The sequence below is a fragment of the Cyprinodon tularosa genome, unplaced genomic scaffold, assembly GCF_016077235.1.
Source record: "Cyprinodon tularosa strain WSP-4 unplaced genomic scaffold, ASM1607723v1 ctg981, whole genome shotgun sequence".
Classification (NCBI taxonomy): domain Eukaryota; kingdom Metazoa; phylum Chordata; class Actinopteri; order Cyprinodontiformes; family Cyprinodontidae; genus Cyprinodon; species Cyprinodon tularosa.
The window spans coordinates 130,676-153,452 of NW_024039764.1; the positions used below are offsets into that span (position 1 = coordinate 130,676).

Sequence of the window (22,777 nt, forward strand, 5' to 3'; positions counted from 1 at the left end):
TAACGTACAGCACACAAACAGAGAGATGGAGAGGGAGGAGGACTCCAGCAGCAGAACTGCGTTTTCCACATGGAAATACCGGTGTTACGTCGAACTGCGTTTCCCCATTAGATAGGGTTTCCCCTGCATCTCCGCCCAAGGCAGGCGGCACGATTCACCGCGCATCAACAGGAAACGCGCATGGTCGCTAAAGGCACATAACGCCCTGTGCTCGTGCCACAGGGGAACAAAGGAGAGCGTGAACGATCAAATGTTAGACTATATGGAGAAAGGGAGAAATCGAGATGGATGGATGGATGGATGGATGGATGGATGGATGGATGGATGGATGGATGGATGGATGGATGGATGGATGGATGGATGGATGGATGGATAGATAGATAGATAGATAGATAGATAGATAGATAGATAGATAGATAGATAGATAGATAGATAGATAGATAGATAGATAGATAGATAGATAGATAGATAGATAGATAGATAGATAGATAGATAGATAGATAGATAGATAGATAGATAGATAGATAGATAGATAGATAGATAGATAGATAGATAGATAGATAGATAGATAGATAGATAGATAGATAGATAGATAGATAGATAGATAGATAGATAGATGGATGTGTTGAGTTGCAATAAATGCAAAACTGCAGGTACTTGTTTTTGCCGTCATTTCAGCTGACTTTTGAAACACACGGCGAGAAGGTGGGGGCCGGGTAGCGATGGTTACGGGGACGAGAAACGCAAAAGTAACGCAATAGTTACTTTTACTAGTAACTAGGTACTTTTAATGTGGAGTAACTCAGTTAGTAACTCTGTTACTTTTTGGGAGAAGTAACTAGTAAATATAAATAATTACTTTTTTCAAAGTAACGTGCCCAACACTGGAAGTAACTAGAGAGAGCTGAGGGAAAGAGAGGAACTCAAAAAACAAAACACTGCTTAAATGTATTTAACCAGTGTCTTATAAATATCTTTTAAGTGATATGAAGCACAAATAAGCAGCATCATTACTGACACCTTTTTCTGACTTTTTGAAGGTGTTTATTTTTTGGGACAGTTTAAATCCATCGTACTCCAGGAAAAGTTTTTGGAAGACTTAAAATTGCAAGCACAAAGTGAGAGGGTAAGCCAAGTTCAGGGCATATATGAGTCAGTCCCATGAGCAGCGAGCAGGCTTTTGCAGTACTGATGCATCCTACCAAAACGACTGTCGTCGGGACTACCTCTTGCGCTGTGTGTGATCCTATAAAGCCTTGACTCGGACTAGAATCAGTACTGCTGTGAGCTACATGGCGCATAAGCTGCGCATGCATTTCAAAATGCTAAATTTTTAGAGTAAAATTCTTGTAGTATTTTTAGGTTTATGTACATATTGTTATTAAACATTTAAACAGTTTAAGGAAACCTAAGTAAAACTTACTCTTTCCCCAAAAGGTATGTATTACATTAAAAAAAGATTGTATTTTACTAGTATTACTAGTATTTACAAGTAGAAATTATGATAAATACTCTAAAAGTGTTTTCTTCACCAAAAAGTCACGTTTTTCAGTGTGTAGGGATAACATTGATCAGCTTTAACATGTATTCTCATTTGAAAGATTTGTCTGGTTGTTTATCTGGTGGGGAGCCAGGAGTCAGGAGAGATGTTGTTACCAGAAGCAACATGGAAACCTAAACCCAACTGAAACCATAAAGAGTTATATAAAAGCCTTCCTGAATTTCAGACTGTATTTAACATAATCTGTAATCTCAAACACTAAAATTCTTAAACTCTATAAGTACATCTGCTTATAGCTTTCTCATAATATCCAGTTTAACTTAAAAGAAAGCTCTCTTTATGCTAATGGTGCTTTTGCAGTACTTGGAAAAGAAATACTGATATGCAGTCAGACAGGAGAGGCAGTCAAAGACCACATCCTTCATTTGGCTCAGACATGGAAAAAAAAACTATTGCAGCTTGTTATTATTATTAACAATAATAATAAAGTCATGTCATCATTAATTGTTTTTATGTTCTTTTAGGTTTGATTTAGTTCTTCCCTTACATCAAAGAAACATTGATGAGCATTATTATCACGTCTTTTTTCTGTGTTGTCATTAAGGCCTATTAAAAAGGCTGTTTCTATCAAGATAAAAGTTCATTCATAGTTTACAGACACAGTAATCATTTCAGACACTAAACTATCATCAATATGTAGGTACATATCCAGATTTAAGGGGAATGCATCAAAAAGGGCTTTTGAAACCCCCCATCTATTATTAAACCAATGGAGGGCTGACTGCGATCATTTTCAACCTTAGCTTTTATGGTTTCAAAAGTAAAATTATGTTTAGTTATATGGGTGCAAAGTTTTGATCTGCATGATATGTATAAAGTACTCACTTTTTTGTAAAGCTTGAATTCTTCATAAGCTTTTTTGTTCTTTTTAACTAAAACACAGAATATATAATACATATCAGTTGCAGTAGTTGGCTCTAGGCAGCAATTCTGGTTGACTAATCACCATCGTTGCTTCAGTGACTTAATCCACAGAGGTGTTTTACTGACTGCTGGTGGTGGAGCATGCACAAGAAACAAACGTGTTTCTGGAGTCTTGCATCAGAGGCATGATACTTTTTGTATCCCCTCATGTAAAGCCTAAACCACAGTGGGGCAGCTTTAGCTCAGGAGGAAGAGCAGTTTACCAATCAGTTCCTTCCCAAGAGTCCCGAGTCCAAACGCTTAAGGGTCTCTCGGCAGGAATTTAAAACCTGCTTTGCCTCTGATGCATACATAGCAGCTTAAATATGTACAGCAAAAAACACCCCTCTCTTTATACCATAAAAGAGAATGTATAAACAGATAGTCTTGTTTATTTTAAGGACCCTGTAGCAACAGGACAATTCATACCCAGGGACAACAAGTAATAAAATAGTTCCTATTGATAACACTTCTACACATGTGTGTCGATTTCATTTCATGATGTTTTATCCAATCAAACATCTTTGATGGTTGACTCTGAACTGACTTAAAACATAAATAAAAAACAAATGTTCAATTTTTTTGACATTTATGAATTTTACTTTTGTAAGCTGCAGTGCATATAGATTACTTAGACTGTCTCAACAAAAACACAGATTTCCTATGCAAACACCCCACAAAGGATGTTTTTTCATGATAACAATACAACTTTGGCATTTAGTAATTACATATTTCGCATAGATAACTATTAACTTGTATAGACGGTGAGCCTCTGTTGTTTTTTCTTATCAAATGCATGTTATAAAGCAATACACACAACAGAAAAACAATCACACCTGCCGACAAAGAGGAGCATCCTGGTTACTTGTCCCAGGCCTTTAGTAGAGGGGTCCCAGAACTACTCCCTCCTCCGCCATAGTGTTAAGAACTTCATTTTTTCTCTTTTTTTTTCAAAAATGGGCTGCTACAGAACATGACAACAGGACATAGGCTTGAAATCGAAATAGCATAAAATATTTTCCTTTTTTTTTTCTAACTTGCATGAAATTAGGAGGGGAATACCCTCTTCTCCCATTCCCACAAACTGGGTTGGCTGCTGATGCTGTGATGTTAAATATAAGTGAACCTGTTAATAAAACACAAGCTGGCTAATATTGGTGGACTTTTTTCCATCAGCTTCTGTACTGAGTAAAAACCAAAATGTGACATATAACAAGGTACATAATGAACCTTCAGTATTAGACAGACAGACAGATACACATACAGACACATGGACAGATATATAGCTATTTCTAATACATTGAGAATACTTAAATAATTTTAAATGATTAAATTTGGGAGATTGTAGGGCATGAAAAATGAATTGCACATGTAGGGGCTGTGTGTAAAGTGCCAAACAGGACCCATAATTTATAAAGACACAACAGGGAATTATTAAAAGATTTATTTAAAAAATTTACAAGATGCTTCAGGAAACCAGCAGGAGAGAAAGGAACCTCAGAGAAGATGGATTGATTCTTGATTTAAACAGTTCAGTCAGAGGAAAAGCCATTACCTTTTTCAGGATCCATGAAGAAGGGAAAGGAAGAGGTTATAGGGTCCTCTGCAGGTCTCTGGGTGGTGGTGACATCACTGCAGGCTTGGATAACTCCGAGAGCAAGTTTAGCAATGCTCGAAAGACACAGGTGTACAGAGTAAATGAGGCACTTGCTTTGAAGAGGATTTTCTGTTTTGGTTTTCCAGGGGAGAGATAGAGGTTGTTGCTCAGGGGACAGAAAAAGGGTCAGAGCGAATGGAGCAGAGCCAGTCAGAGGGATCCAAAGACTAGAATCCACAATCTTGGCACAGAAACAGGGTTAGAACCAAAGGTAGAATCAGCACATGGATCAGGGGACTTAGATGAGAGGCGGTAGTCAAGAGGGAGGAACTCTGTAGATGTCTATAATTTAAAAAATCTCTGTGAAGTCCTGCAGGGGCAGGTCAAAGGTGAGGAAGTCATCAAGCAGAGACAAGTGATCGGGCACAAAAGAAAGAATGCTGGACAATCCTGGCCAAGAGTTTCAATAATCAACTAGTTTAGTTTGCTTAAAAAGCCTGAAAGTGACAAATTGTTCATATTGTGCACAAGCAGTAAAAATTATCATATGCTTTCATGTTTATTTTTGTAAATTGGCACAGTTAAAGATGCATCAGTTTTGTCTACTTTGGATTTCTGTTTACAAAAATAATATAAAATCACCAATTCTTTCTCCAAGCACTTTAAAGCAACAATTAGTTTATTATTCACAAACAAACAACTACAGTTGATGTCACAACACCCCTAAGAGAAGAAATCAGTGTAAAATGGAATTTTACTACTGCTTTTTTACAGAGATAGATTGACGAGCAAATATATAAAAATGTCTTTAGTGTATGACCATTTGCAGAAGTGGCATTACAAATACTCCACTTTCACCAAAGTGATATAGATGTTTCTGAAAGTCCATTTCATAAATATAAGTTAAAATATAAGTTAAAATAGAGTAACTTTACTGCTCTCCCTTTGACTTTCTTCCATCTATTAAAAGTCTTAAGTCTTAAAGTCTTGAGAGTCTAAAAACTCTCTCTTGCTTTTCTCAGTCTAAATGCATGATGTAACCTATGTTTTGAGTTTTTTGAAGAAATAACTGTTTCCTTTTAAAAGCTAAGCTCCTTGGATCTATGTGTGTCCCCTAACATTATTTAAGAAACCTTGGTTAAATGCTGTAAGTTGACCCAAACATTGAGGCATTTCAAATGAGCATTAAAAGAAAGTAATTGAGGGAAAATAAGCAATTAATTAAAGAACACACTACAACCCTATAATAAATATGCATTAATTCAAGAGTATTACTGTAGTAATCAAGACAGCTAGAGGAAATATTCTATTTTCTAAATAATAATGCAAACTACAAATAACCTTTACTTCCTGAGATACATTTTATGATACGCTAATGTAGCTAGCATTAATGCCAGAGAATTAAATGCATTTGATTATTTCAAATCGTCCTCTTTTTATTGCTGTTTACTTATTGAAGAATGATTAAAAGTACCATTAAGCAAATTAGTAAATAAAAATGTTTTTTTATTTGAAATGGTCGCAAACTCACAACATGCAAGATAAGTTTATTTATATTACACAGTTCAGTTCAAAGACAATTCAAAGTGTTTTACATGAATTCAACTATTAAATATATAGAAAACAAAAGTAGATTAAATGTGAGTACATGTAAAATGTAATAAAAGAAGGTAGAAAAGCAGATAAAACAACTGCTGTAGAATAACAACATCAGCTGCAGTAATCCTTCTTGCAGTAACAAGATTCTTAACAAATTACAACAGATGCTGATGTATCTGTGCTGCTACCTTAATAGCAGTCTTAGAAGAGACGGCAGTGTAGCCATTAAAGATTAACACCCTTGTTTGGTCTCTGTGAGCAGTGCATGTGGCAGCCTCTCCTACTGTGGCTCATTCCTTGTAAATGAACACACTTAGGTATCTTCATGGTGAATGGAAGATAGATTTTAGAGACCTTTACATGTTTGCACCAACTCTGCTTTCAGAATGAGGCTGCAAGTGATGTAATTCTCGGTAAACAACAGCAAACGCAGACAAATTATTTATTTTTTATTTATATTTTAACTTGGTTATAGCCCTATAACCATTTGTTGTAACCCCCTGTAGTATAAGTAGTCTAATAACTATTACAAGTTGGAAAGTATTTCAGATAAATGGTTTTTCTCATACTTTCATTGTTTCAAACCATGGAAGCAATGCTGATGAAGGGGAACACAGATTTTTTTCAAATCTTTTTTGTGGTTTCTGACTTATGTTACAAGGTTCTTTGACGAATCAAAATGTATTTCGTTTCCCAAAATAATACCTAAAGCTACACAACCTAGCATTTGTCTCTTAGGAAACTGTGTCATATTTGCAGTTTGGCAAAAGTACTCGCTGTACTCAGGAGAGGAGTAATTCAGGAATTATTCTTTTTTGTGCGTTCTTCTCCTGCAACAAGAAGATAAGAAAACAACTGTAGCAACCATATTAACCACGCTACCAGAAACAGCCATTGTTTTTTAAGCCGATGCTGAGAGGCAATTAAAAACAGTAAGGGTAGTCTTGGAATTAGAAAGAGCTGCCAGCATCAAAGCATTTATTATGGCCTTTTGTTGAACTGCTACTCTGTCTGCTTTTGATAAAACATGTTCCTGACAACTCCTGGGTCTGTGTTAGAGTCATGACTCCTTGGCTCTGAAGAAAACCGTGTCTACATTTGAAAAAAAAAAAAAAAAGCAGAACCATAAAATGTGTTAAAAAGTTGGAAACCTCTTGTGAGATCATCTTCGTTTTATTAGCATCCGTTTTTTTCAAAACCTTTTAATTGGAAGAGCACCATCTTACTTGGTGAGATAAAGGTCTAAAAGACGCACATGTCATCAGCATATGTCTTTGAACCATTGCTACTTCCTTTAAAGGTCATAGTGAAGGCACTGCGATTTTCAAGGAAAACAGCATAGCCTACTTTCCATCTGCTTAAGAAAGCCAAATAATTACTTCTTCAATATAGCTGTAAATGATAACAATGGAATTTTTTGTTGAACATGTTTTATTCCAGCATTGTCAATAAGATGTTAATTTCCAGTAAATATCTAAAAGCAAATTCTACTAAACAAGAGCTGTAATGATACTTTTGTTTTTTTAAACAAGACGATATGAACTGCTGGGTTCATGAGGAGAAACAAGATTGTAGGAATGTAATCAGTGCACAGTATGTCCGGATATTTTTTACTGTAGCTTAATCCTAGTGGTGATCCTACTTCTAAAAAACATTGACAATAATGAATGAATAAATGAATGAATGAATGAATGAATGAATGAATGAATGAATGAATGAATGAATGAATGAATGACACTAATGTGTCCGACCTTTTAGACATTTCCACATCTTTTTCTGAATCCGACATTGTAGCATGGCATAGACAATTCACATTTGCAGTTTGAAGAACACCTGCTTGCTTCTGATGAATAGCCAACCAATGAGTGTTTGCGTTATATAACTCATCCAATTACACTAGTTTTCACTAGATGTGGATGGCGCCAATGATCTGCATTGGATGGCGCACATGATGTGAAATAAATGTTTATAAACATTAAATCGAAGCCAAGAGTAATGAGTAACGTTTGTTTTAAAAATGTAAAGAATAGAGAGTACAGATACTTGTGTGAAAATGTAATGAGTAGAGGTCAGAAGTAGGAAGAAAAATAAGTAAACTAGTAAAATATAGATACCTAAAAAGTGTACTTTAGTACAGTAACAAAAACTGCATAAATATAACACAAAATGGAAAAGAGACCAATGAACAAGAAAACAGAATAACATAAATCAAAGTGGAACTGAAAAGTTAAAAAGAAACTCAAACAGAAGTCACAAGGGGACAACCATAACAAAAACTTGCGTTTTAACCAATTCCAATAGGATGCAAATTTTGAATAAAGCAGTATAAAAGAAAACTTTTTTCTTTAAATTTTTATAATTAATGAAGGTTCAAAGCATGAAGGTGAAAAGCATGTAAAAAAAAAACTAATTATTAAATCGAAGTAAAGCATCGGTACAAACGAGGGGTCTCAAACAGGCTTTTTAGCCTGAATTCCCTCATTTTGCTAGCCTGATGTAGTCCGACTCAATTCTAGTCAGAATATGAGTCTGATACTGCACCATAGAGCTGTGATTATGGGGCGTGTTTCGAACGAACCAGGAAAAAAAATGCCTCTGCACTCAATTGGATAGATCTACAACCAATAAGAGCAACGGAGTGTGTGACGTATGTTAAGCGAGGCATAGTTGTTGTCCACAAAAATCAAAGCGTGCAGTTTCACGCCTAGAATAAGAAGATGAGACTTGATCGCGTTTCTCTGTTCCTCTTTTAAAATTAATTTGCTGTCGATATCTTCTAGAACAGACCTAATAGCAGAATCTACTCACCCAAACTCTACAGCGGCAGCCATTATTGTTGTCACCCAAGCGCGCTTTGGTCACGTGGTTGATTACGTTACTCTTGATCATCTGTCCATCATCGTATAAAGCCCGCCCTGACAATTTGATTGGATCGCCTGACAGTGGGCAATAATACTCGCGCTACTATGGAGCAGAGCCAGACCGAACATCCCCGAACTCAAACCTTGTGGGCGGGACTAAGTTCGGACCGGCACCCAGGCTATCATTTTGCTGCATTGGTTGTTCTTATGAAATTTGGCACTTTGTTATATTGCTAAGATTCACTTACATGAATAACATTGTTATGTCCAAGCATAATCACTTCCTTTGCTTGAATTCTTCTTTCAGATTGCATACATTTTCTAAGTAAAACCAAAACAATTGACAACCTGATTACATTTTCACAACTTTAAATCTATTTAAAACAGGGATATCCCCGAGCTCTATTTAAAAATGGGAGTTTGCCATGGATCTGAGAAAGAAGCCCGAGTCCAATTTTTATGCAAAGCATTAAAAATAAAGGCCTAATCCTTTTATGATAAGATTACCTCCGCTATAATTATCTTTGCTCTACAGCTTTCAGATATTATGTGTTTTTAGCTGATCAAACTTTGTTAAATTCTACAAGACATGTGGCTTTTAAGATTAGTTTGTCTTATTGTGCATCAATTTTTGACACCTATTTTGGAGCATGGCAGTTTGCGATCTTCTTTATTTCAGCAAATTTAAAGAGAAGGATTTTTGTTCTTTTGAACCGTTAAACACATTGCACTGCTCACACGTGTGTTTGAACTGATAGCAATTAGTCACAGCTGATCTGACTTGATAAAGAAAGATGCACAAGTCACAAATTATTAAGTTCTTACAGCATGGCAGATCCAAGTTCAAGGGATATCACTTGTAAATGAAAGAGAAATATGCATCTGCTCATAACAAGATTTTGACTTTGAACACATTAAAAATAGAATGTGAAATAGTTTAAACTTTGAAGATTGTTAACAGGTCTAAGGGACTAAGCCTAAAGGGACAGAGGTGGCCTGCTGGTTATGGAGCAGGGCATTTTGGTCCTGAAATGGTCAAAAAGAACCAAAACTTAACCCCAGAAGACCCCGGAGCCCTGCTTAGTATGGCAGCACACTGCTCCTTCAGGGATTAGTTAAACTGGAGTACAGATTTCCCCACTGTAGGACGGTTTAGCAAGATTGAAATTAAATTTAAATAAACATTCATAGCTTAAGTGAGTAAATTGAAGAAACAGCTCTCTAGTTTAGCTGTCTAGCTTTCATATTTCCTTGTTGGTTTTGAATCTTTGTAAGTACTGTAAATGACAAAAGAAATGTACTTTTTAAGATTGGTAGTAGATTCTGTGGGTTTTTCCTGTGCATCAATTTTAAAAGCTGCTGTAAAAGAGAGTTGCAAGCCATCTATTCAGCTAAATTAAGTATTTTTTCTTAACATTCTCATATTTCACTGCTGACAAATGCATGTGTGCAATGATAATAACAAGGCACGAACTGGGCTTAATAAAGAGGGGTGTACACCTCATGCTTGCAAGTGGCAGGTTATTAAGTTCCTACAACATGGGAGATCCAAGTTCAAGCACCAACACATAATAAGTAAACAAATTACTCTAATGCTGCAACCCCAGTAATAACTGCCACAATAATATTATAAATTTCAATGTATTCAAACAAGAAACAAGAATGTCTCTAAAATTATTTTAAAATATATATTTTCTGAAGCCTAAAACAAAGCTACAAACCAAACTTTCCCATTTCTATTGACACAGAAATAACAAGAAAGTCCAACACAAAGTAATATTTTTGTTTTTTAAGTAAAGTCCCTTCTTACACTAGTTTTAAGTTTAGTTGCTTAGCTTTTAGATTTTTTTAAGGGTTTCAGTTTTTTAAGCTTTTTAAATTATGAGTTGATGTAACCTTTAAATTTATATAGTGCAGTCTAATCTTAGATTGAACAGAACATAGCTGATTGTGATTCTCTCAACTCAAGATATTTTACATTTTGAGCAGCATTTTTTACTCTGCAAATCTGAGATCAAATTTCACTGCTTACAAATGCATGTTTGCTATGACAGCAACAAGTCTCAGCAAATCTGATTTAATGAAGAGAGATGTGGACCCCGCCCTGGCAAGTGACAGGTTATTAGGTTCCAACAGCAGGAGAGATCCAAGTTTAAATCCTGACACAGCAGACGAGGCAGAAAACCCACATGCATTAATCATAACACTGATTTATTGAGAAATAACTTCAGTTGGCAGCTGGTCAATATGAATCCACAGGGTAAGGTGGTTTGGGAGATACTGCATTAATTTGCTCACATTAAAGCTACAATGTGTAATTTTCAGCGACATCTAATGGTCAGACTGCGGACTGCGGATACATAAAATGCCCACACTGCCTTTCTCCTCTAACAATATGAGGCCCTGACGGTACAAAGTGGCTTTCACAAAGTCCAATTTACCTAAACAATATTACAGTTTAAGATGCATCTGGTGTTTGAAACCAAAGTTTATGATCATGGCATATGGCATAACACCTATATTGCCAAGTGATGACGAGGTTCATTTACAATAGATTACAGCATGAAATCCATAACTTTTCCTATTATGTTGTCTCAAGTAAATTGACAAGTATAAAAGTTAGAAGATGAGAAAGTATCATTAATTAACCACTGTTTCATTGAAGGAGGCTGCAGAAACAAGTTTTTTAAATCAAAATGGAAGGCAGAGAAAATAATGTTGTTAAAGGATAATGCAGGAAAGGGCCCTTAAGAGGTTTGTGAGTGGCTTTTAAATAAGCTGTTTTAATTTAGCACTAGAAGGACAGTTTCATACCCTACATCCAGCACAGACACGGACCACCTGATGCCTTCTCTTCTCCTTCTCCGACACTCAGTCCACCCGAAGGCCCCTTAGGTCCTCAGCAGCCCTCTGTCCATCTCCAGTAGTTAGCATCTAGAGCCTAGCCTTGACTGGACCGGACCGGGCATTCGAACCAAACTGAGCTCAGAGCCATGAGCCCCAGAACGACCAAACCCAACCCGGTAACGGTATGCTTCCCCCCGCCTACCCAGTTAGGCAGGCGGGGGGAAGCACAGGGCCGCCGGTGTCCAAGCTACCGTCGCCGGGTCGGGTTCGGTCGTTCTGTCCCCAGCTCCAGAGACCACGTCTCGGTTCTGCTGCACTCTAGTCAACCAAAATCCCGGATGATTTTGAAAATTCCCCTGAGACATTTTTTTAGGTCTGAAAAGTAGGACGTCCGGGAGAAAGAGGACGTCTGGTCACCCTAGTCTAGCTAGTCCATGACATCTCCACTGTTTCCCAGCAGGCCACCATGTGCTCCACTGGCCCCTCAAAGCTAACACTGTGCTCCTCAGCTTTCTTCCTGAGCTAGCAGTGGGAAGCTGCCGCCTCTGCCGCTGTAGTTCCTTAGCCACAGAGGGCTGCATGGTTGGCTCGCTTATTCTAGTTCTGGGGCTCTCTCGCCCGCTGTTTTCACACTGATTCCTCTCTGCTGCTCCCTCAGCTCAGAATGTCTGCTCTTACTTCTGTTGTCCAGGTAATTCATCCCCCTGCTTTGCAGAATAAAGACACATAATCAAAAACACAACAATCGGCATTTGAAATTAGTCGTCTTCATTATAGCCAGCTGGTTACTGGTCATGGCCGATGTACGTCTAGTTTAGATAATTTTATAAATAGTATTTAATTATTCTGTGTAATACTGTATAAAGGCCTAACTTGTTGCGTTCCCATTCTTGCATAATGGCAATTTCTACAGTTACTAGTTTGTCAGCTCTGCACTGCCGTAGCGCAAAAGATGTCTGCCACTACAAAACCCACTCCTGTCAAAAAACGGGACAGATGGACCCTGTATTCAAGGTGAGACAGTTAGTAGGAAATTTGAAACCATTTATTAAAACAAAAAAAGACCTGAAACAGAACAGAAACGGGCTACTGTGGATCTGTGGACCTGCAGCGACTGCAGGGAAAGGGGGGCAGGACACCGGCCAATAGCTGACACTCTCTGGAGGGAAAAACACAGTTAGTCACCATAATCATCTGACAGGAGATGATTATCAGAGTGAGTCACTTACCTGGTTTGACAGGATGACAGTCCATCCTCTTCGAAAGAGTTGACATCCAGCAGATGGGCCTGTGCCGTCCCGAGTGTCCCAGGCGCTGAAGCCTTGGAGAACACACAGGAGGCCGATCCAGGTCAGGGGAAACAGAGTAGGCCAGAAAAGTCCAGGAATCCTAGAGTCCACAGCTGATCCGAAGTTCTGGCCCAAACAGGAACAGAAGGATCCAGACCTCCAGGAATCCACAGAGCGTTCAGGCAGATGCAGACAGGCAGGCTCAGATGTAAACAGGCAGGCTTAGTGGTTGAGAGAACAGATACAACACATTGTACCAGAATTTCTGCAGGAAACTTTAAACTGGTCTCCTCCTAGGAGCCAGGCTTACAGGAATAAAACTGACCTTCTCTGCGTTCCAAGCCAAAACCCTGAGGGCTCCGTGGAGAAGGACCAGGACTCGATCAGAGGACAGGACAAACAGAAAAAAACCCTATCAATCCGCTGGCCACCAGGAACCAGGACATGACACTGCATGAAAAGTGAGATTTTCGTCCCCGTAAACTCCCGCAGATCTCCCTGATTTTCGTCAGTTTCCGACAATTTGCAAACCGCGCTTGTCTGCGTTTGTCGTGCCACAAATTGTCGGAAACGGACTCTGACGTATGTGGAGAGCGATCAGCTGTACTAATGGCCCTAATTAGCATATGAATGCAGCAAACCCGCGCGGCTGGCCAGGTCTGGCTTGAATAACCTACTCAGTATTGGCTGAAACCACTATTCTCAAACAAGTGAAATCGCTCGTGATTGGCAGCAAAACCACACGTGGCCATGCCAAGCTTTAATTTTCTTACTGAGTATTGGACGGAACCACTTCTTTTCAAACAAGTAAAGTCGCTCGTGATTGGTTGGCATATATATATTTACATATAAATTTACATATATATATATATATTTATGAATATATATTTATTCATTCATATATTTATTCATTCATATGCTGTGTATTTATGTTATCCTACACTACTAGCGTGTTGGCTGGCTGCGTATAACTGAAGCTCCTGCGTACCGTCTGAAAATACGTCTTACAGGCAGCTGGAAAACAATTAAAAGAGAGTGGTATAAATAAAAAATCAAACGCAAGTCACAGTAACAAGGCAGGAGAAAACATTAAAACAAGTCACTTACACACAATGTCATCTTTATCAACATCGTGCAAATCTGGACTTGCTGTATGGCTCCGAGCAAATAGGAGGTCTGTGAAAACAAGATGTAAAGCTATGATCGGTATCCATCCGTATCCATTGCCTTTTACTGCAGAATGAAAGCATATTCTTTAAATCTTACCCTTGCTCCGGTTCATAGCGCCTGCAATTAGTCTCCGAGTTGTTAAGACGGCGTACTGCTTCCTGTGAATCACAAAAAATACACTTTAATAAAGCTTGTTCTTGCAAGGCTAGGCTAGATAGGCTAATAGCTAGGCTGCTATTAGCCGTAGCTTAGGCTAGGCTGCTTTTAGCTTAGCAGGCAGTAATCAAACATATATTTACCGCTAGCATCTCTTCTTTGAGTTCGTCTTGTTCGATGCAGAGTCGCCATCGCGTCCAAGAGGAGTTTTACCCCGAAATCCCCCATTCTCCGCTCCAGACCGCCTGCACAAAGCAAAGCATCCATCCTCCACTGTGGCTGCACACCGCGCCGCTCTGAGTTTCTTGGAGATCGTACAGAGCATGCACGAGATGAACCAGAGTTTCCGCGGATCAATAAAAATAATTAAAAAACATTCTTTTTTTTCTTTTTTTTTTAAATCAAGGCCTTAATTGGCACTAAAATTATTTAAATATGTTTATCGAAGTATTTATAATTCTTTAATAAAAAATGCTTATAAAAACAATTTCGTCAGATATATTATATCGCTCCAGGCGGAGAAAAAGCTAGAGGATATATATATACGTATATATGTGTGTGTGTGTGTTTACATACATACAGGAGTCATGGAACTCTGCTTACAGCTCCTTCATATTTCATGTACACTAATACATGTACATGGTTCTTGTTGATGGCATTAAAATCATTTCAAATAGCATTAAAATAGCATTAAATTAGAGTCACTCATTCCTGTGTGTACCCTGTGAGCGCTTAATTTAATATGACATATTAAAAAAATCCCACCATCATCCAGCATATGTTCAGTTTCTGCCCAAATATATATATATATTTTTTGTAGATTTTTGTAACGGGGATAAGGATAATTCAAAACTGCTTTTTTTTTTATGAACTTGTTCACTACTTCCAAACTCAGCATCTCTTTTCATTCCTTTAATAAGAAGTTTCTTTTGAATGGATTTGATTAAAGTTTAAGTCCCTCTGTATAAAATAAATATTTTGATGGAGATAAGAAATCTGCTTCCTCGTTGGTAAATAACCAATAGTTTGGATCCAATAATTTAAATAAACGGTGTTAGTTTTTTTTTTTTATATATATATATATATAAGAATTGTGCTATAATTTCTAGTCACCGATCTGTTGCTGCTATATTTTAATTTGACGAACCGGAATTTGTCCATGTTCTTTTTCCTGTTTGGTGCAATTGCAATTGCGAATCTTGACCTGGCCGGACCTTATGACCACAGTGTACCAATCTTCTGATGGCTACTTCCAACAGGATAATGCGCCATGTTATAAAGTGAATCATCTCAGACTCATTTCTTGAAAGTTTTCCACTTAAGTAATTGTGAATTGAGCATATTGACAGACAACATTTTATTTTTTATCTTAAATGCAATTTTTTTTTTTTTATAATTACTGCTCTAAATGTATTGCTCTGTCAGCTAAAGATCTGTTTTGGTCTCTATACTTTAATTAAATAAATCAATTCAAGCTAAAATGTAAGAGGCTATACTGAGCCTGATCTCTTTGTATCAGAGATTACCTTTTAGAAAAAAAAGTACACTTACATGTTAAAGCCTCCCCTAGAATTCCATGGGGGGGAGGCATGGGGGGAACACTGCCTAAGAAAGTCCACGTCAATTTCTGACAATTTACGGGAGCTTTCGGCGAAGCCTGCAAATTGCCGTAAACTGCCGCTAACCTGAAGTTCCACGACAATCTACAGTGCCGCATATTGACGAAAATCCCACTTTTCATGCAGTGTGAACTATGGAGTAAACCAAACTACCAAACAGACAAACAGAAAACAAATAATGATCTGGCCTCGATAGCTAGGGCTGAACCGAATATAAAGCACAGATGAGTGATGAGTGAGAATTAGGAACCGGCCAGAACTAAGCAGGTGAGAGAAATTAACAATTAAAGGTGCTGTGGGAGATCTTGCAAAAACAGTTCTAGCAAGCTATAAATCTGAACATACACAACCATGCCTCTCCCTTCAGACCACCCCTCAAAACCATGGCTTCAAAACACATTTATGCGCATGCTGTCTGCAGCGTGTCTGAGCAGCTGAAGCAGCACGTTGATGATCTGGGAGCTGGCAGGGAGACAGGCACAGCACTGATGATGCAGACCGCTATGATCACTCCTCTGAAACGGTTTATTAATGCCTAAATTAACTTAAAATGCCGAAATCTGCCAGCAAAACATGTTCACTTTTATTATTCTGGTGCCAGCAGTTTGGATTACATACATGAAAATCCCCTTTCAGCCGCCACAGCAAACCGCAAAGAGGCGACTGCACCGACAATGTTTTCAGGTGGACTTTATCACTTCAAAATAGATTCAAACTACTTTTTACCCACTGATCATAGCAAATATTGCTGACATTTTTACAGGCGAAGAAAGGATAGGGTAGCTCCACCCAACACGATTCAGACCCACTTTTTCCGCCGTGCAGCAAGAGCAGCAGAGATGCATCAGCCTCAGAAATAAACTTGCACAAGCGTCAAAAATGAAGCAGCATGCACATTTTTGCTTCTCTTGCTGCTTTAGGCAGAGATGGGAAGTAACGAAGTACAAATACTTTGTTACTCTACTCAAGTACATTTTTTTGATATTTTTACTTTACTTTACTACTTATTTTTATGGTGACTTTTTACTTCTACTCCTTACATTTTTACACAAATATCTGTACTTTCTACTCCTTACATTTAAAAAAATTGGCTCGTTACTTTAGTTTTGAATCATTTCAATGGAGTTACCGTTATTATTTTTCACGTCATCAATACCAAATTCAATCTAATTGGATGGGAATCTACGTTGCATTTGACGCACCACTACAAGATGAATCGACAGATTCGGCGGTATTCATTCGAGGGAAATCATTGCAGCTTGGTGGCGGTGGCGTTAGCATAGTAGTATGGATGACGAGATGATTGAAAATGAACACAACGGAGATCTAGTCCTATTGGCAGACATCCATTTAAAATTTAGGCAACGGCATGAAAAAAGTGGTTTCTACTTTTACTTTTATACTTTAAGTAAATTTACAAGCCTGTACTTTGTTACTTTTACTTGAGTAAAGAAGTTTAATCAGTACTTCCACTTTTACCAGAGTATTTTTTAACACAAGTATCTGTACTTTTACTCAAGTACGGAAAGTGAGTACTTTTGCCATCTCTGGCTTTAGGTGTGAACGTAGCAATACAGTGGCTAGCTTCCAGCCATGGCGTCCTGCACGAGCATTGGGGGGGTCGATTCGTTTATGTGTCAGGGGGGAGCGACAAACAGACGAGCACGATTGACGTATCAGGAACCAATAGTGTAAAACAGACCATGTTTTGTGATTGGTGGAAGTTACCCATTGATTTCACACCGTAGCGGGGACTATTTATTTTAGTTTTAGTTCCAGACCTTCTATTCATTCGGGAGAGGCTCAGTGTAGAGCCGGTTCTCCTCCACATCGAGAGGAGTCAGTTGAGGTGGCTCGGACATCTTCTTCGGATGCCCCCTGGACGCCTCCCTCGGGAGGTGTTCCAGGCATGTCCCACCGGGAGGAGGCCCAGGGGACGGCCCAGGACACGCTGGAGAGACTATGTCTCTCGGCTGGCCTGGGAGCGTCTAGGGCTTCCCCCAACAGAGCTGGAGGAGGTGTCTGCGGAGAGGGAAGTCTGGGAGTCTCTGCTTAGTCTGCTGCCCCCGCGACCCGGTTCCGGATAAAGCGGGAGACGACGAGACGAGACGAGATGAGACCTTCTATTCTACTGCTTGCTACACGACTGTGGGGAGATTAACTTTTAGTTCAAACGTAGATAACATACTTATGGAGATTATATTACATTTATAGAGTAAATCTATGTAATGATTTCACACTGTACCTTTAAGACAAGGTTTTTATATTGATTTTATACATGGCTATAACAAGCAAAAATATATTTACTTTTTTCTACATTCTTTTTTGCAAATTCTGTTAGTTTTGTTTTTGGATCTTTTAGACTAACGATCAGTATGAAAGAATGTTTTATAAAATCTGTATGCCATGATATTTTAAAGGAAGAGCAGGGATTCAACTTTAAGCTTGGTAACTCATCTGTTTTTGTTTGGTTGCCGATTTTTTTTCCAATTGATCCTCCAGCACTAATCCGTCATATTCACCAGAGTCATGTTTTGAAAGCAGATAAAATCACACTTTTTCTCTGCAAAGAATCAAATGTGCTGCTGAATCTGTGAGACTTCAAAGCTGTTTTTCTCTGCTCTCTTGCCAGGGTCATCACAGATAGCCAACAACTATCTGGCTCCCCAGGCAAGACTTAAAGCTTTGACTATTGCTATGTGGTTAGAATTCAAACATTGGTTCAACGTTCAGTCGAGCTGCAGCACAAGTAACAGCCACACACACAGGCAAGCTGAGGCAGAGGGAAAACTATGAAAAAGATATATATCGGCAAAACAGCCCTGAAAAGCCAGAGAAATGGATGCAAACACCCAAAAAGAAGGTAAGAAAAGTCAGTGTGGAAAGTCTTTAAAACTTTTAGCATAATTCTCATCACAGATCAACTTCATTTGTTTTAATCCTTAAAAACTAATTTTCTTTGACAGGTCACATACTTTAAGAGACACATCAATTAATTATCATTGTTCACCTTCATATCTTTTATCGCACCAACTGTCATCCATTTCCAGTTAAACTAAACACCAAATTGTTCATGTGAGTCATCGTAATCTAATGGGGAAGTTATCATAAAGCCACTTCAATCTGAAAAACTCACACGAAGTGAAAAGACAATTAGAGGAAATGTATTGATACAATTACTTGGTCTGGTGGTGGTGGAGTGGAGATAGATGAAGTTGGTCAGTCTGTAGACTGCTGATTAGAGAGACGGTATGCTGAATTTTATGGGGAGATCCAGTGGACTGCATTAGCTCATACTAGAGCTTCACTCAGGGACCTGGAAGATGGAAGTAAAGCTTGGATAACACAGGTTGAGAGAACCTGTCCATGATGAGCAAGCAAGGAGCGACAGTGGAGAGGAAAAACTCCTCGTTTAGAAGAAACGCACTAGGTAGCAGACGAGTTGTGGATCGGAGGCCTTTTAAGATGATCTTTGGACTGTGTGGTTCAAAGCTGATTGGCTGTGACGAAGATGGATGAAGGCGAGCAATCAGTTTCTTCAGTTGAACTGAATGCAGTTCTACTGTTAAACTCTGGATGTTGTAAAATGGAGCGTAGGCTGCCTTTGTTAAGTATTTATACTCTTTGAACTTTATTACAACTTGTCACATGATAAGAACAAACTGCAATATATCTTGATGAAATTTCATTAAAAAAGATTTTAAAATATGGGGTTTTACAACATAAAATAACAAAACTATTGAAATAATAAAGCATTGTTTAAAATAATGAACTACGAGTGAGAAAGTATTTTGTAAAAAGAGTACCGTAGTCAAAAACAAAGGGATGATGAATTAGGCAGATCTCTATAAAATTTCCAAAGCTTAGCATATTGTTTTATAGCATAAAGCTGCTTTGATTGCTTCAACAGCTTTCTCCCATACCTATCTGCTGGTCTTTAGTCTTTAAGTTGCTGTTTTTTCTCTAAACCGTAAGTTCTTCACAAAACAGTTACATTTACTGAAAATGAACTACACACATTACAATAGGAGACTTCTTGAAGGCAAATTTTGGAGTATTATTTGATGTCTGCATTTTTTGCCTCAAAGTAGTTGAAAAATTGAGATCGTTACTTTGAATATAGGACAAAAACAAATATAAATTTAAATGTGTCACAAATTCGGAACAACAGTTCTAACGGCACCCTGCGACAAATTGGCAACTTGCCCAGGACGTACGTCGCCTTTTGCCCATAGGCTGCTGGAGATAGGCAACACTGTGACTTCGATGTGTAAAATGGAAGAAAATAGATGGACGGAGTTCTAACTGCCAATGATAACATACACGGTCAGGGACAAGTCTTAGCAAAAACAGGTGCTATTCAGCTCGGACTAAGGTTCCTTAGTCTGAGCTGAATGTGTATAACTGGCATTATGGAAATGCACACACGATCTTGGTTGTTTGTGTTGTACAAACAGTTTGCAACCAAGAGGTCAAACAAGCTTTTTTATATGTAATATAAACAAAATTATTTTGTTTTCCTTCCACTTCACCACCATGCACTTTGTTTCACTGTGCAACAGAAAACACCAACAGATAAATTGAAGGCTGTGGTTGTGCAGAAATGCAAAAAATATCAATGACAGTAAATATTTTTCCCAGGCAGGAAAGATGCTGCAAAGATTTAAAGGTCCTATATCCTGCTTTTGTATGCAATTCAAATTTGGGCATACATGTGAGGAAATAATGGCCTTTTGCACAAGCAAATTTTAATTTATCATGAAATATTACATCTTTCGTCGTGTTGTTTTTCCAATCCAGAAGGAAAAAAATGGGTTTTACTGCAGCAATGCTTCCTACTCCCCCATCAAGGCCATTAAATCAAAGCCAGGAATTATATAAACTACATTATGTTTTTTGGAAGACCATTAGATAACTTTCATAACTGTTTTCCGGACCAACGGAATACATTCTCATGTGTTGGTTTGGAGCTCTGATACACAAGTTGCAACCATTTCTGGTCGTCCATGTTTGGTTTAATGCAAAGAAGTGGGCTAATTATGGACCTCACAATGCTTTATCGTGAGTAGAGAAATCCTCCTTTGGTGATTTGGGAGGAGCAAAGTATTGTTGATGATTGCTTAAACAGGACTGAACAAACAAATGTAACATTTTTAAATGTTTGTGATGCCGAACATTTTAGAAAAGTTAAAAGCTTAAAAACTTTCATATTGCATTATATGGCCCTTTATAAACCATGTGAAAGTGTCCACTGTAACAATCAGAGCATTAGTTTAACACTAGACCAAGAGTTTAGTTAAGTTAGGATTAATGTGCATTTATTTGTTTTCTGTGCAGAGACAATATGAGATGGGTTCTGAGGAAAATAACCATAACTCCATCTGAATGTAAAACGCTATGTAGCACTAGTCCATCTGCCATTGATTTTGATTGTTAATTTAGGAATCTGAATCAGAAATACAGATTCTTTTCAGTCTGGTAGCTGATGTGCTAACAAGCTTATTCTGTCTGAGCTTTTTCTTTGCTCTACCTTCGTTTTTCATCAGCTTGAAAAAATTACAAACACAAAAAGATCCTCACTTTTAGACCCTCCTCTGGTCTGTGTCTGTGGCGAAAATATGGTCCTCTTTTCATTCAGAGATCGGATTAGGGCGAAGTGTAATGAAATTCAGCACTGCACCAATGGGAGATTGGGAGATGTTTGTCCTGGCAATGCTCCCTCATTCTGAATGGAACATTTTTAGTATTCTTCCATCATCCATCTCCTCCTCCTCATCTCCCTCCTGGCTTGGACCCGGTCTCTGTCCAAACTGAGTTACTCTTCATTTTTACCTCATTCCCTGCAGAGATTAACACTTTTCTTTTCACTCTGCTTTTACTGCATGTCTGATTTTATGTTTTCAGTGATGTTACTATGATAGTGTTCGTTATAACCGTGTTCTCTAAACCCTCACTAACATCTCTTCAGCTCTTTCCACGACCACAAGGATGACCTCCGTAAGCGTCTGTCATACACCACCCACAAACTAGAGATGGTAGAAACAGAGTTCGACTCCACTCGGCAGTACCTGGAAACAGAGCTGCGGCGGGCCCAGGAGGAGCTGGAGAAATTTACAGAGAAGCTGCGCAGGTGTGTGTCCATCTGCAGGAATCATTGGATAGTTCACCATGATAGGTAGAAATATATTGCACAGGAAAGGCTTATGTCAAAAAATCTGGTTGCTAACACAAACAGCAAGCTGTTTTATCACCCATATTACAATCAATAATTAGAATATCAGGTAGAAGTTAATTTGCTTCAACAGTTAGACTAAAATTTTGAAAAACTGACATACGGGTCAGTGCGATTGCAGTGCTGTGTCTCTTGGCTTATCAGGGAAGGTTTGGGACTTAAATCAGAGAAGCTGGAGGGGCTATCTGAGAAGAGGGACGTTGGGGCATCTGGGCTGAGACTGCTGTGCCCATAACCCGGTCCTTGATAAGTAGGATAAGCAGGATACATAGAATATAAGAGTCAAATATAAAATCCATTTAGTTAATCAGTCAGTTATTGTGAAAGAGGGAAGTTTAAAGCCTTTTTTTTTTATTAGAAGATTCTGACCTAGTGTCAATGAAAACCCCCAATTCCTTTTTTTATGTTAATGTTGCTGTAAGTTTCCCTGATTTAATTAAATCATTACATCTTTGAGTAGAACAAAGATTTTATTTTATTGTATAAACTCCTTAAATACCTCCTTAATTCAAAATAATACTTTTTTAATTTAAGGTCCTGTAGAATAAGCAACTACTTTCTAACCAATAACTCAAAGCTCTGTGTTTTTGCAGGCAGAACATAATTCATTTTTCTTATTTAAAATGCACAATATAAATGGTTTACAGTTAATATTATAAAGACTTCATACACTTATACAAGTTAGCATAAAACACTTTCGTTGCATATTAAGAACTTTTAAGCTTTCTTTTTCATTGCTGTTGGTTTTTATTCATAAATAAATAGACTAAATCAGTAAATAAATGTAATGTATTTTTTAGCCACTTTCCGTTCGTCACATTTATCCATTTATCCCATTAGACTTACACACAACATAAAATGTTCGGTAACTTAGGGTTAAGTGTCGCGTCCAAGGTGGCGTCACATCATCGGCATTTAACGAGAGGACAATCAGTTCTTCTGA

General features: G+C 38.1%; 1 protein-coding gene across 1 annotated transcript in view; it reads left to right on the forward strand.

The window, feature by feature from the left end:
- Positions 1-22,777, forward strand: part of LOC119777148 — a gene marked incomplete at its 3' end in the record, with an annotated part of 96,251 nt that overhangs the window by 19,203 nt on the left and 54,271 nt on the right. Inside the window, exon 3 of the mRNA XM_038275941.1 lies at positions 21,571-21,732. Within this exon, the coding sequence (XP_038131869.1) occupies positions 21,571-21,732 (162 nt within the window). The remainder of the gene's footprint in view (positions 1-21,570; positions 21,733-22,777) is intronic.